The 15431-nt window shown below is 48.6% G+C and overlaps 1 protein-coding gene across 13 annotated transcripts in view; it reads left to right on the top strand.

Moving 5' to 3' along the window:
• Apbb2 (amyloid beta precursor protein binding family B member 2) overlaps positions 1-15431 on the top strand; it is a 331864-nt gene that overhangs the window by 311926 nt on the left and 4507 nt on the right. For 11 of the 13 annotated variants that reach the window (XM_085691831.2, XM_085691825.2, XM_085691823.2 and 8 more), the window contains 5 exons: positions 5287-5401; positions 6505-6592; positions 7577-7660; positions 9342-9457; positions 10919-11098. In XM_085691831.2, the coding sequence (XP_085547957.1) occupies positions 5287-5401; positions 6505-6592; positions 7577-7660; positions 9342-9457; positions 10919-11098 (583 nt within the window). The remainder of the gene's footprint in view (positions 1-5286; positions 5402-6504; positions 6593-7576; positions 7661-9341; positions 9458-10918; positions 11099-15431) is intronic. The other 2 variants (XM_085691832.2, XM_085691829.2) reach the window with 1 other exon arrangement.

Raw genomic sequence — 15431 nt, forward strand, 5'->3', positions numbered from 1 at the left:
CTCGCACTAGGATGATCATTTGCCCACCTTCTAGGGGTCCTCTGACCCTGGAGTGCTGTATACAATGTCTTTTTTATTCCCTCAGAATGCAGGAAAACCACTAGGAAACCTGACAGAGTCCCTAATCTAAGCCTGCTTGCCTATAGCATCATGGTACTATCAGGGGCAGTAAAACTTCATACTGAGCAAGTTGGTGCCATTTTGACCATTGTGGAAGTTGAGTAGTCAGACATGGGAATTTATTTCTTCTCTGCTTTCATATGTAATTGATAAATTCCAAAGGGAGAAGTGATTTTTTTTTTCCCCAAATAAGTAAGGGATCAGTTTTGGTTTAACCAGGATCCCAAATTCCCTTCTCTAGGTCAGGGCCCAGAAGGCCAAGGTCCCTGCCAGCTTCCCCTCCTCCCAGACAATCTACTCTGTCTTCTACTGCTCAGTCCCTCGGGCCTGGGAACTTCTCCTAGCCTCACCTTGGGCCTTCTTCCCCCTCACTCTTTCCCCACCTTCTCTTTCTAGGCTTCTACATTAAGCCTTTAAATGCCTTTCCGGAAAGTCCATGCCTTGTTTTGTTTCTGTATCCTCCACCCTTGTCTGGTGGGCTAACCTCAGTTCCTTCTCTAGTCAGTATCCCCGCCTCACAGATCTCAAGGACTCACTGGGCAGTGTCGCACACCTTTAATCCCAGCACTCAGGAGGCAGAGGCAGGCAGGTCTGAGTGAATTCGAGGCCATCCTGATCTACAGAGCAAGTTCCAGAACAGGCCCCAAAGCTTCAGAGAAACCCTATCTCAAAAAAAAAACAAAAACAAAAAAACCTACAAACAAACAAAAAAAAACTCAAACTCAGTGTCCACCACAAATTTTTTGAAGCATATGCCACATCTGACGGGATGCATGTAAGAATGCAAGGCTTGAATGCCTTGGAGTAAAAGCTAAACACAGCAGAGGGCAGCGCTGTACAGACAGATCCTGGGACAGCATCCGTTTAGCCACACCACCAATACGGCCCCTGCTGCATCAGCGGACAGCCAGGGGCTCTTCCGAGGCTCCTGTAACTCACCTACCTTTTGTCTTTGTCGTCATCTGAGTCTCATCTGGGCCGCCTTCTCCTTCCTCTCCCTGGAGAGGCTGCCAGGAACAGATCATAGGACTCTCTGACTAGTCTGTAAAATTTGCCCCGTGGGCGTCCTGACTGGAACCTTGTCTGTCTGTGTTCACATCATTGATGCTCAATGGCAGTGCCACAGACGGAACCTGCGGAAGAGAATTGGCTATTCCAAACACTCTAAATTCCAAATGCTGTACTACAGTTTGGGGGAAGTCGTGGGGCAGCCGTGGAGTTTCCTGTCGCTGCTATAGCAGATTACCACAAGCTTACGTGGCTAAAAGCCACAAATATCACTCTTAGAGTGCTGGAGGCCAGAGGTCTACAGGGAGGCTTTCAAAGCTAGTGAGGCTGTGTTTCTTGTAGAAATTTCAGAAGAGCACACGTGCCTGCCCTTCCCTGTGTCCTTTGCCTGTGGCCCTGCTCCTCTCCTGTCATTTCTAAGGCAGGTGTTGCTTCATTTCCCTCAGGATTTCTCAGAGCCAGTCAGACAATCTAGAGAAATGGTCCTGTCTCCGGATCCTTAAGTTGGTGCGTCTGCAAGGACACTTGTCAGAGTCCATGAATTAGGACAAGAATGTCTTAGAGAAACAAGGGAAGCTGTTGTTGTGTCTGCTGCAGCAACCATTTCCAGAAGGCAGATGCTGGAAACAGCTTCCAGCCCAACCAGTGAAGATTTCCTGGTGATGAATGAGATGCTTGTCCACGCTTAGGTCTGAGGGACAAGCCTTGTCCGTGCAGACCTCCATGTTGGGGAGTAGCAGCTGTTTTAGGGTGATTTGGAATACGTAATGGAATAAAGTTAGAGACATCCAGCCCCTTAACTCTACGGAAAACGGCACTGGGATCTCTGCCTATCTGTTATCTACCTAAGAAGAACTAGAGATAGGCTGTCAAAATTTGTGAAAAGCCCTCCCTCAAGAAGCCCAAGGCTGCACGCTTTCTCCTTTGGGAAGAGATAGTTTCCAGACGGTTGCCCTGCGGCATTCATTGCCTTCCCCTGAGCCGAAAGAAGATGAAGATTAAGAGTAGTGATTTTTTAAAAATTATGCCTGTGAGGTTACACATGAAAGAACAGACAGTATGTAGCCGGTGCTTGGTAGGACTGATCCCGTGGTTAGTGGCCCAGGCGTGTCCTGTCCTCTCTGCTAGTGACCTTGGGAACCTTGGGAATATAGGCTTCCTGCTGGCTGCCAGTCAGGCTGGAGAGGAGCCTGGGTCTTGGAAGTTTTCATCAAAAGCAAAGCAATGTGGAAGTAAATGTCTCTACCCACACATAAAGACGGGCTTCATAACCAGGCCTGGGGTCACATCAGTCCTATATTCTTCTCCAAGATGCTTAGGACCAGAAGGATTTCTGGATTCGGAATGTTTGCATCTCCATGATGAGATGGGATCCACAATTCAGTCTGACAGTTATTTTTTGTTCACACCAGCCAAAGGCAGTTTTAACACTGTCTTTGATAATTTCATCAAAAAGAAAAAAATATCAGTTTCATGGTGTGGCCGTTTCCACTTGTGGTGCCCTGTCCAGCAAAAAAGTTTTGGTTTGAGGTTTCTGGGGTTAGAGATGTTAGCTAAGTAAAACCAGGAACGAACTAGAAGCTGGTTTGCCTGCATCCAGCGCCCTTCCTTCTGTTCCTTCCTGACCCTTAGAGAGGAGAGACACAGAGGAGGAACTGTACATTTCTACAAGAGAAAGTATAGCGAGCAGAATTTGCATACTGACAGCATTTAGACAAGCAAGGCCTTGTGGGCCAGACAGCCACAGCCAGACAGACCTTGGGTAGGCTGTGCTGGGTAGGTGAGTGAGCTCTGGACAGCGAAGAGAGGGCAGATGGTCACCAAATGAGGGAAGATACCACAACACGCACTCACCAAGATCACATTCTTAACCGGGTTGGGGTGGGGGACCACGCTAGAAGGAATAAGGCTCAAAGATATTACAGACATTTTACAACTCTTAAAGTCCAGACAAGGGTTTTGCACTTCCTGTGAGTGAAGCAAGGGAATCTGGAGAGATTTGGCCTCAGAAACACGCCAGCCAGACCTGGGGGGTGGAAGGGGGAGGGTTGTGAGACACTGTGTGCCTTACTGTCTGAACCATGTGGGAAATGAAGGGAGCTCGGGGAGAAAACCATGAACAAGGCTTCCCCTCAGCTGTCTCCAGAATGATCTTTTAGGTTGTGTGTTTCCTTCATGGCACTTGAGCCTGGGATGGGAAGGCTTTGAGAACACAATATGGAGAAAGACTATCCTTACCTCTCAAAGTGTGTCCCATCCCAGACCTATCTCTTCACCCAGTGCCATGGTACCCATTCACACCTCGGGTAAAGGCCACCGTTCCCTGTAGGCACCAGGGACATGTGGAGCAAGCCTGTGCTCCAGCCCTCAAACATTACTCATTTCTGTTGTGTCCTGGCCCAGACTAAGCATTGGGAGTAAGATATAATCCATCTTCATGGAGCTTTGTGGACTTGCAGGATGCCCGCTGGTGAGTGTGGTGTCCATAGGGAACCCTAGCCCAGCAATGGCAATAGAGTAGAGACAAAGTAAGCAAAGGTAAGGATAAGAACTTGCTAGAACGCCAAACGTTGGTCAGGCTGGAAGGGGAGCGAGGGATCCAGGAGATTTCCAGGTGGTGAGATAGACCAAGACATTACGATCGGGTCCAGGGCTGTGGCTGGCAGGCTAGGGAACATTTGATTCCAGCATGGGAGACGCCAACAGAGATAGGCAGTGAAGGAGCAATACTGATGGCAGGTGAGGGCAGGCTGAGGGCAGAACTGTGAGATTGCAGACAAGGATGCACTGACCTGGAGCCTATCGAGGACCAACTCCAGGGCACGAAGGCCAGGAGGCAGGTTTCTGTTGCCAGTCCTTCGAGCTCACCAACTTTCCCTCGCCCTAGTACCACATGTCTGGCTAGACCTTCGTGTGGTCATCTATGGAAATCTTGCCAACTTCTTCCGTAGTAATAGAAGTAATCTAAGCTGCACGGTAGCTCACACCTGTAATTCTGGCACGCAGGGAGGTGGAAGCAAGAGAATTGCTGTAATTTTGTGGCTGGTCCCGGGGCCACATTGTGAGACCGTGTCTCAGAAACACACAAGTAGGGCCCACAAGGTGTCTCAGCAGCTAAGAGCGTGCACTGCTCTTTCCGAGGACCTGAGCTGGATTCCCAGCACCTACGCATGGCTCTAGCTGCATCCCCAACTGCAGGGAGATGGCATACCTCTGGCCTGGAGGGACGGCATCTGCATACCGGTGTACATACCCACACACATACTTATAATTAAAAAATAGAATATATCTTTAAAACTTAAAAAAGACAGAAAGGAAGACAGGTAATGTAAAAACATAAATTCAGTTGCTGTGTGGAGTAGCTCATGCCATGGTTGTAGCACTTAGAAGTTAGCTAAGAAGGTTGGAGTTCCAGGCCAGCCTCGGCTATACAGCGAGACCTTTCACTTCCTCTTTGGAGAGCCATTGTCTCCATTAATAACAGCAAGGAACTTAGTTGTGTTACCCGGTATAGTTGTTCTGAAGCCAAGTAACGTCATAATGGGTATCAGTAGCACAGACAGAGCAGTCAGCATAGGCTACTTGCTTGAGCTCACCCGATATATAACACAGGAGACCAGCATTACCCCCAGGGCCATGGTGTGGGTGTCTGGCAAAGTCACATGCCTTTGGTAATGTCCAGTTCACAGGACATGTGTGTTCCGCGGTTCTCTGATTACCCATCAGCTTTCTCAGACAGCTGTGGGCTGGCCCGTCCTCTGTGCCCGCCCACACATCACAGCCCATTGTTTCGCTTCTGCTGCCTCGTGCTGGTTGTCATTATATCATTCTGTAATTCATATTCTTCCCAATTCCATGTTCATTGTCTCATCGTCTTATTTGTTACTGCTCCAGACAGATGCTTTCTTCAGAATTCAGTGTGCACTCTGGTTCCCTATCCCAAAGTTCAGGAGCTAGGTTTAGAAGACACGGTCCCTAACAGCCACTGACCTCTGCCTCTGCTGTCTGTAGCTGTTGGTGTTTTGGTTTCGGTTTTTAATCTGCATCCGCAGTTCACCGCTGGCATGCTGGCTATCAGCTCCGTTAACCGTCGTAACAGGAGCGCATGTTGAGAAAAGGCTCCTTTTCCTAATATCCTGGCAAATTGCCTCTGCACAGGGATTTCGCTTATGTAGCAAGAGACAAAGACACAAGGATTCTGAAGTGTCATGTGTTTCGATGTGACACACCAGCAAAAGCCATCGCCACAAGTCTCCACGAAATCTGTTCCAAGGTAAGATGGGTCCAGGGCACATGGTCTACCTCCCTGTTTCCCCTCACTGACTGAGCGGAAGGGCAGGAGAGTTGCCTGTGATATCAAACTCAGGAAGCAGCGGGCAGGGGGGTGCTCAGCCCATGTTGTTAATGTGTAGTGGATTTGAAGTTCAAGGTATATCGATGACCTCAGGGTTACCCACTCACAGGATGCCCGAGTCCCTCACAAGATGGCGGAGTTTTTGCATGTGACCTGTGTTTATTTTCCTGTGAATGTCACATCCCAGCTACATTACATACACCTAGAGAAACGGCGGTCGTTGCTTTGCAATGAACATCTTGGGCTGGGATTCAAAGCGTGAGTTACTTCCAGGGCCATTGTGACCAGGCGTCTTTGAATCCCTAAACTCACACCACTGTAACTCCCTGGTAGAGAACAAGAACGTAACTCACTGTAACAGAAAGATGCCTGCACACAGTGACCATTAGTGTCCCTCACAGAAGAGAGACCACCTGGAAGAGCCGGAGAAGGACGGTGGCAGCAGCCGACATTCCAGAGCCCTCTGGATTCCTTTAATATTCATTTATTCCACACATGCGCTGTGACATACATACTCTCGTCTATATGCGGTGACGGCGATGAGACACAAAAGGGCAGCTTACCTATCCAAGGTCACAGCTAGTAAGGGCAGTGGTAGGATCCGAACCACGCATTCTGTCTCCAGCGGCCTGGAAAGAGTATCTAAGAGTCACCCTGGGGCAGTGCCAGGGAAGCGTGTTACTCTGTGCTCTCTGAGCGCAGGGTCCAGAGGGTCCAGGTGCCCCCAGAGGGTGCCTGTTGGGTTGTCCTCCACAGGTGTGGGAACCAGGAGATGGAAGAAGTAGCTTCCAAGCATTCAGAGAACTGTCACGCTGAGGAAATGTTCACCTGCCACCCCCCAGCAGGGAAAGGTGAATTCTCACGTAATGTGTAGCTCAGGGAGACTGGCAGGGGAAGGAGGCAGAAGATGAGCATTAGTTTAAATCCCGGTAGAATCCACTCAGATGCTCTACTAGTAGGGCTGGCGGGTGACATGGGATCCGTAATTGGGAACCCAAGATGCGCTTTCATTTGCTGTCTAGATTATGGCTGAACGGAAGAACGCCAAAGCCCTGGCCTGCAGCTCCTTACAGGAAAGGAACAATGTGAGTCTCGACGTCCCATTGCAAGGTATGTCTACAGTGGCTCCTCCAAGTCTCCTGCCAGTTCTGCAAGACTGGAGGGTTGCAGGGTTCTCTGATCCTTCGTGTCTCCTTTAAAAACACACTTTGAGGGCTGGATGATGGCACCGGCTACTCTTACAGAATACCCAAGTTCGATTCCCGGCACCCACAGGGCTGCTCACAACCATGTGTGATTCCGTTTCTAGGGCATCTGTTGCTCTCTTCTGGCTTCTGCAGTCACTGCACGCATGTACTGCACGTATATGCAAGCTAACAAAACCTTTCATACATATAAAATAAAAATACACCTTAAAATTGGGCCTGGTGGCCTCCATCCTAGAATCCGATCTCTAGAATTTGGGACGTAGAGTCAGTAGGACTGTGAGCCAACCTGGGTGCTGCATGGTGAGACCCTGCCTGGGTGGTGGAGGGGAGGGGACGTTGAGCGTGTGCTCCAGGCCCTGAGGGGACAGAGTTCGAAAGTATTGAACAGGGAAGATGTTTTTTGTTTCTGTTGAACAAATTAGAGAATATTGTAGCAGAGTTTTTGTTTTGTTTTGTTTTGTTTAATCCCATGTATTACCATGGGGTAAGGACTGTCTAGTTTAAAAATCTATAGATTGTTAGTTGGGGAGACTGCATTGTTTCTCCCATGCCTTTGATTATATATACCTTTGTGATTGAACTTTCTTTGGGCACCAGCCACGCCTAACAAATAGGGCACAGAAAAGGCTGTTTCTTAGCACATGAAAGACATAGCATACTGGGTTTTGCCCTCCTCAGCATTTCACCTTGAAAGAGAGATCAGTAGGATTTAGACTGGCAAAGCCCCTATGTCTGGAGTCGGGAAATGCTGTCGTTAGAGAACAAACGTCCGGGAACAGGGTGCTCTGGTATGGGTCGCCATCTGGGTGTGCAGATTGCAGATGGACAACTGGCTTTCCCTGTCCCCTGGAACTACTGAGAAACACTCTGCTTTTGTTCCCTGTAGTAGATTTTCCAACACCAAAGACGGAACTGGTGCAGAAGTTCCACGTGCAGTACCTGGGCATGTTGCCCGTGGACAGACCTGTCGGTAGGTAAAACTGGGCAAGGCTTCCAAAGCTTACAAGAGCCGTTGGTTCTCCCAGGAGGTTGAGGGCCACCGTATAATTCCTCATCTTAACCCTGACTCGTGCCTCTGTGGTGACACCAGCCTGGACGCATCATCATCCTGGTCGCGTAGGTGGTAGGGGCAAGCTAACCTTGACTTGATGTGCAGTCCAGCATGCAGAGACTCCAAGGGAACTGGCGTGTATTTCCTGTTGTCCCAGCATTCCAGAAATGAGCAGCCCGGGACTGTAGAGTGCTGTGGCTCTCAGCTTTGGGGTCAGGCTCCTGTCTCCGTTCTTACCTACTGGGTGGGAAAGACTGATGGAACCCCCATATCTTTACACAGTGACCCATAGTGGTCTGTCCTTCCCCCGGGCCAGGAACTGGGGTGTTCCACCTGCCTAAACTCACAGAGAAGCTGGGAGCTGTAGCTTCTCCCTGGCTAGAAAAGACCCTGGAGAAGTCAGAAGTCTGGGGGTAACGTGAAATGCTCTCTGGGGTGCAGTTAGGCACTTCGTCAGAAGGTCAAAGACCTTAACTGTTGTTTGACTTAGCAGTTCTGCCCCCAAGCACATACCCAAGAAAATCAGTAGCTTTGTTCCTCCCCACCAAAGCTACAAAAACATTCCTAGTAGCATTTGTTTGTGGCAGTTTTCAAAAGTAAAGACTTTCCTAATGCCCATCACCTGACTCACGGATAGATAAAAACTTTCCAATAATGGAATTTTATCTGGCAAGAAAGAAAAAGTACTGAAACATGTCATAACACGTGTGGCCCTTGAAACATTGAGATGGATCAAAGAAGTCACCTCTCCCGCCTCAAAAGAGTCCTCTGTGTAGGATTCTTAACAGGAGTGCTGATAATAGGCAAGGCCCCAGAACCAGACAGAAAGTAGGAACTAATTTGAGACTAGGTTGTAGGGAACATAGAGAGTGGCCCCTAAGAATTACAGGGGTGCTGAAAATATTCTAAAATTGATTTGATGACTCCCCTATGAGTCGACTGAAAACCGTTGAGTGGTATGCATTAAAAAGAACGAATTCCATGTGATTTATGTCACAAAGAAGTTGTTATTTCTGACAGCCCAGATAGCTCAGGGGGCGAAGGACAGCTGAAAAGTTGTCCGCAGACACAGTGTGTCATGTGCTCACACACCATAAACAGATTTACCTTGTTCTGAGCTGACTTATTCTACAGCTACCAAAGGAACCCCACTGGACAGCATGTAGTGTTTTTGTAAAGGGCCATCAACTCCTCCCTGACTAAATGTCAGTGTGATGGGGAAAGGTCTGATACCCTGGTAGCTGCTGGCTTCTGTTGGGTCTCCTTCCCCAGGCTCTCAAAGGCAGGGTTGAGGTTGGAGCATCATAGTCTCATAGACAGGACACACACACATCTCACACACACACACACACACACACACACACACACACACACATGCATGCATGCAGACATGCAGGCACAAACATACACACACACATCCCTGGAGATGCCCAGGACTCTCTGTTGGAAAAACTGGCTTTTTTTTCTTCTGAGCAGACTTGAGGATAAAGCAGTTCCTGGCCCGACCCCAGGAACTACAAAGGTCAGTCTGGTACGGCTGCTCCTGAGTGACTGGGCCTGCATTAGAGAGTGAAGTTTTACTTATCCTTTCTATATGTAGGCATGGACACCCTGAACAGTGCCATAGAAAGTCTTATGACCTCATCCAGCAAGGAGGATTGGCCTTCGGTGAACATGAACGTGGCCGATGCCACTGTGACAGTCATCAGTGAAAAGGTGAGGCGCTCGAGAGGACACTGGGCTTGCCTCGGAGTCAAGGCTTGGCCTCTTGGAGGTGATATTGACTTGTGATTAAAATGGCCTATGTTTGTAGAAGATTTGGGACTGTCTGGACCTCATCGTGCCTCCCTCAGGACCTGGAAACTCCTACTCTGATGCCCCATTCTGCCTTCCTCACTTGCTTGAGAGATTGAAATAGTTCGAGCGAGGTGACAGGTGGCACTAGCCATAGCTTACTGTGCCTCTCAGTTTTGTTATTAGGGCTCTGATGTGGACTAGGCCATGCTGTCTGGAGCTGGGTGCAAACGTTGCCTGTATTAGGGAAGCCCAGTGATATATGACTTCTGGAGAACAGATCATTGGTCTTCCTGACAGGCCCGGCGTTCGCCTCAACCCAGATTATCCTGTCATGGTGATTGAACAGAGTCACTTGGCTAAGATCAAATTGGAAGCACAGGACCGGGCCTTAAAGCCAGGTGGTCTGAGTTCAGCCCCCTTTACCAAGGTGCTTGAAGCCCCTGTGCTGGGAAGACCTCAGGTCATAAGCATGTCCCGGCTTCTGCCACCAGCAGGTCACTGTCAAAACCACTTCACCCCTGTCGGTGAACAGTCTTCCCCAGCCTGCCTTCCTTTCCCCTTGTGCTGGATTTCACTCCTAAAACGCATTGTGGTGCCCTCCCCCATTGCGGTGTTCTGGCTGGTGCAGCTCCCTCCATGTACTCCCCCTCCTCCCCACCCCCCGCTTTGTCCATACCCTCTCTCCCAGATTCTGACTCCAGTATTTCTTCCCCAAACCTCCTGACCTCCCTGCTCAGGGTAGGATGCCTGTGAAATACCTCACTGCCAAATGAATAGTTAACAAGCCAGGGTGTTGCAGTTGAAAGCTGGCATTCTGGCTGTGTTTACTAACTCACAAATTGCCTGTGGTTGCTGCCATGGATGTCAGCTATGAAATGAATCCCACACACGTCTCTATGCTGCCTTGTGTGTGGAGAAGGGGTGGAGGTGAATTGACAAATGTGTTGATTAGCAGCATTTTGTCTTCCACAGTGTTGGACGTGATTTGGTGCTTGAATAAAAAACAGTGGAGCGAGACACACATAGACAAAGGTTCACATAGACAAAGGGGTCCTGAGCCACTGAGGGTCCTGCATTGGGCAGTCTATAGACGTCTATGTGACATTGTTCCTCGCACAGTGAAGAACGGATGTGGGCTACAGTGGCTAGAGGATGGGACACACATCCCTTTCCACAGCAGCAGGGTCATTCGCTGTGAGATCAGACACCCACGGCAGTGGTGGCCTCTCAGGCTGCTTAGCCACGTTCTGACTTTCTAATAAGATGCAAATCCTACCAGGCTCTGTAAGCGGAATTCTCTGAAGTATTTAAGGCAGGACTTTGTGCTGGCAGCTGTCTGGCTTCCCAGGGAGCACGGGTGCTGAACCATGTCTCTTACAGAACGAAGAGGAAATTTTGGTGGAGTGTCGAGTGCGGTTTCTGTCCTTCATGGGTGTCGGGAAGGATGTCCACACGTTTGCCTTCATCATGGACACTGGGAACCAGCGCTTTGAGTGCCACGTGTTCTGGTGTGAGCCTAACGCCGCCAATGTGTCAGAAGCTGTCCAGGCTGCCTGCATGGTGAGGGAGCCCACCTTTTGCTCGACCTTCCCTATCCTTGTTCTAGATGCTGTAAAGTAGAGTGGAAATCCTTTATTGAATGGATAACGTCTAACTCCCAAAGCCCCATACTTTATAGTGATCAGTAAGTAACAGACTAGAGTCGGCCCCGTGCTGCTGGCTCACAAGGCCAGGGTACTTCACAGGATGTCTGATTTGAGACGTAAACATCTCTTCATTGAGCAGATGTGCACTGGGCACCTTGCTTGCACACACTGGAACTGTGAAGGTAGGCACCAGAGCCTGAGGTCCAGGGCTCAGTCTGGTGATAGTCGCTGGGACTGCTGGGAGAAACAGGACCCCTGTCATGAAAGACTGGTGAAGTTGGTCTCTCCAGGAAAGATTACCAAGTAGGAATTGCTCATCTCTCGCTTCTGGAGTTTTTCTAGATTTGGATTTTTTGAGGTAAGGTCTCCTAGTAGCTCAGGCTGGCCTGGAACTCACTGTAGCCTAGACTGTCTTTAAACTCTCAACCTTCCCAACAGTGGGACTATACGCGTGTGCCACCGCTTCCTGCTCACACTTAGGTTTTAAAATAGATTTCCATCCTAAAGGAAGACAATCCATCTTCCTGGAGACCTTTCCTCGGGAGGGCAAGTTTAAAGTACGGCTTGAGGTGCAGTGATCAACCCGGGCCGTCAGCATGGCGACTAGAGAGACCAGGAGGGGCCTCGGCAGGAGGCAGCCAGAAGAGGGCTAACGGGGTCGTGATCAGTGAGATGGAGCACTGCCTTGTGTGGAGGAGTCCCCTCTGCTACGACCCCGAGGAGCCCCAAGTGTGAATCCGGGAGCTCTGCACAGACCCCAGAAAGCCCCAAGTGTGAATCCGGGAGCTCAGGTATAGCGGGAGAGACACAACATCCAAAGTCCCATGGTAGTGTGGAAAAGAGCTATAAGTAGAGGAGACTACACCAGACGGCGAAGGAATTGGACAAAGGGAGAAAGACTCTGAAAGTGGGAACTAGGAAAGTCTGTCGAGGGGTTGTCAAAGGAACACCACAGACTGGTCTGTGAGCTTGGTTTGTTTAGGAGGGAGGTGATCTGCACACTTTCTTGCGCTAAAGGAGCCGCGTGAATCATGTACCTTATAATGACATTTATGTCAGTGTGAATGACAGACCACACATAAGACCGTCGTTGCGTGAAAGTACAGTGGCGTTAAAAACTGCCTATCACCTACGGCGCTTCTGTGGGTTTGTTTGTTTTTAAGGTTTTGCAATATTCAGTCCTCTGTGTAAAAGTTTGCAGCTCCCTGGCAGATCCATCACCACAGACTCTCCCCCACTGTGCCTCTGCCAGCCGCAGTGTGGCCGTGGCCATGGCCGTGGCAGCGCCCCCTCCTTCTCTCTCATCTCCAGCCCCTTCTGCTGTTTTCCTGTCATCTCTCTCTTCTCACACAGGCCATGTCTTGCAAGGCTGCATTTGGCCTCGTTTTTACTTGTGCAATCCAAGAAATCATAAATCACGCCCCAGCCAGCTGTCATGTCATCCCCAAAATGAGTTCTGAATCCAGATACAAAAAAAAAAAAAAAAAAAAACCCGACATCTGGTATGGTCTGTACATTCTAGTTTCTTTTTCTAGATTTCTGTCTTAGCTATTATTGCCTTCCCAATGGTGAAGGACACTGATGACCATTTAGACAACAGGATAGGAAAAGAGCAAATTGGCTATGGATACCTACTGAGGCCAGGGAGCAGTAAAGGCACCTGCTACCAAACCTGGTAACCTAATTTTTGAGACATGGAGCCTATATGAGAAAAGACCAATTCCCACAAGTTGTCCTCTGACTTCCACACGTGTCCTGTGCATGATAAACACACACATACTTTTTTTTTTTTTATCTTTGAGACTGTTGAGTGGGGGGAAGGGAAGGAAGGAAGAGAGACCTGGGATCCTCACTCCATCTGGCTCCCACTCACTGGTCCTCAGTGGGAGGGCTGTTTTCTCTAAGTGCTGTGCACACAGGATGCTAATGCTCACAAGCCTGGGTACTCAGGAGCGGGGTTGTGGGGGAAGAGCAGGGGAGGGCAGGAGTTGAGGTGGACCTGGGAGCCAGGTGTAGGTGGGAGGAAGGAACTATGGGAAATAAAAAAGTGCTCTTTCAGTCAAGCGAAAAAACTAGGTATTTTACAAAATTGAAATGGAGCATAACAGATGGTTTGGGTCTAAAATGAATGGCTTTCACTCTTAATTATACATTTTAAATGCTAATGACAGTTAGCTAATTAGTTTTATCAGTGGCTACAGTTTTGTTTTTCCAGATTCCCAGAATCATTTTTCCACTTGAAAACACTTTTTTAATAAAAATTTTATTAATACAACCAGCTGGAGTAGTGTGGTAGTGTGGTAGAAGACACGTGGGAATAATCTAAGCTCCCACCATACCATGAATCCAGTTCTCCCCAATGCAGGGGTACCCTTCTTCATTCAGATACATGCCATTCTCCATCTGGAATGCTTATGCATGGTACGATCGGAGATATGGTAGTGACACATTCTTTGGAATTCGCTTTCAAGGCCCTTTTTGCAACTATGTTGTATAGGCCTAGGTGGAGACACTTTCATGGAATTTATTTATGAATTCCATCAGTTATGTGCAGTTTTGATTCACGGTATGCATACAAAGCTACTATTGGCAATTTCAAGTCCAGGATTTAATATTGCCACACGTGCCTGCTGGTGAGTTGATGCTTTAGGAGCGTGTGGTTGGTGATGCAGACCTAGCAAGATGTTCTCCATAGAGCAGACATGTGGTAAAGCATCCTTTTGTGTGTGGTGAGTAGAAGGGACCAGTTTTCTGACCTGTGGGACATGAGAGAACATTCAAATCCCCATCCCATCTTTTGGTGAATGCTTTCATGTGTTTTGAGGGAGAAGCAGCTGTAACTATGTTGAGGAGTCTCTTGACCTTTAACTTGACTTTGGAGATCAGAAAAAAATGACAAACGTAATCCTTTTCACCTAACATTGAAGAATTACTCAGCTTTCTGCTAGTTCAAAAGCAAGCAGGCTATGTTGATATATTTCTCTCTTTAAAAAGTTTTTATTGTCGGGTGGTGGTGGTCCATACCTTTAATCCCAGCACTTGCGAGGCCCAGCCAGTGAGTCTGACCAGCATGCTCTACAGAGCGAGTTCCAGGAAAGCCAGGGCTGTTATATAGAGAAACCCTGTCTGGAAAAACAACAAAGGAGTTTTTATTAGTGTATATGTGTATATGGTGTGCGTGAGAAAGAGAGTGCAAGCGCACAGTTGCCACGTGTGGAGCTCAGTGGACAACACTGGGGAGTTCGTTCTTTCCTACTATGGGTTTCTGGTGTCAAAGGCAGGTTGTTAGGTTTGAAAACCAAGTAAGTACCTTTACCTGCCGAGCCACCTCAGCAGGCCTGTGTTGCTATATTTCTGAAGGATAGATATGCCCGTGTTGTCAATGCTAATGGTAGGTGCTGGTTTGTTTTTTTTGTTTTTGTTTTTTTAATCTCTCAGGGTTTATACTTGAACTTGAAAGAGATAACTGGCATCTCAGTACAGCACTTTCTGTTACAGTAGGAAACAGGGAGGGGAACAAATAGACGTTAGGCTAGGCCTATCTGAGGCTTTCTACGGTTTGCTTTGTAATTCTCAACTGCTCTATAGTCAAAGACACTGAGACGTGGAGAAATGCAATGGCTGGGTTCCTAGAGCTCACAGGCAATACAGACTGTGCCCTTCCTCTCGTGCCATGTCACCAGCACTCACCTGGATGTACGTGTCTGATGGGAAGCTTAGTTAACGCCCTCTCTCCACTAATCCTTTTTGTTTGCTTAGCTGTTGTCTGTGAGCAGTGGGCGGAAAGGAAGGGTGGGAGAAGCCAAGCAGCTGTGGGAACTTAAAACATCCCACATGAAGAACGAAATGAATCTGGACTGCAGATGCACTCAGGGCTAGAGCACTTGCCTTGCATCTACAAGGAGCTGGGTCAGTCTTCCCCACCACACAACAGAAATGGTAGTAGTATGGGGGGATGGGGAGCAGTGGTGGCAGGAGTAATGGTGCTGAGAAGAGTGGCAGCTGTGGTAGACCAGATGGTGATGGTGGGAATAGTACTACTGGTGGAGATGGGGTGGGGGGGTGTTGGAGAAGTGCTGTTTGTTTCGTTCCTGGCTGCTCAGCCCCGAAATCATCACACAAAAACTATATTATTTAAATCACTGCTTGACCCATTAGCTCTAGCTTCCCATAAGTTCATGGCCTACCAGCAAAGTTTCAGCACGTCTGTCTCTGACAGCAGTTCCATGGCTTCTCTCTGACTCTGC

Source organism: Myodes glareolus, chromosome 8, assembly GCF_982192425.1.
Source record: "Myodes glareolus chromosome 8, mMyoGla1.1, whole genome shotgun sequence".
In the NCBI taxonomy this organism is placed as follows: domain Eukaryota; kingdom Metazoa; phylum Chordata; class Mammalia; order Rodentia; family Cricetidae; genus Myodes; species Myodes glareolus.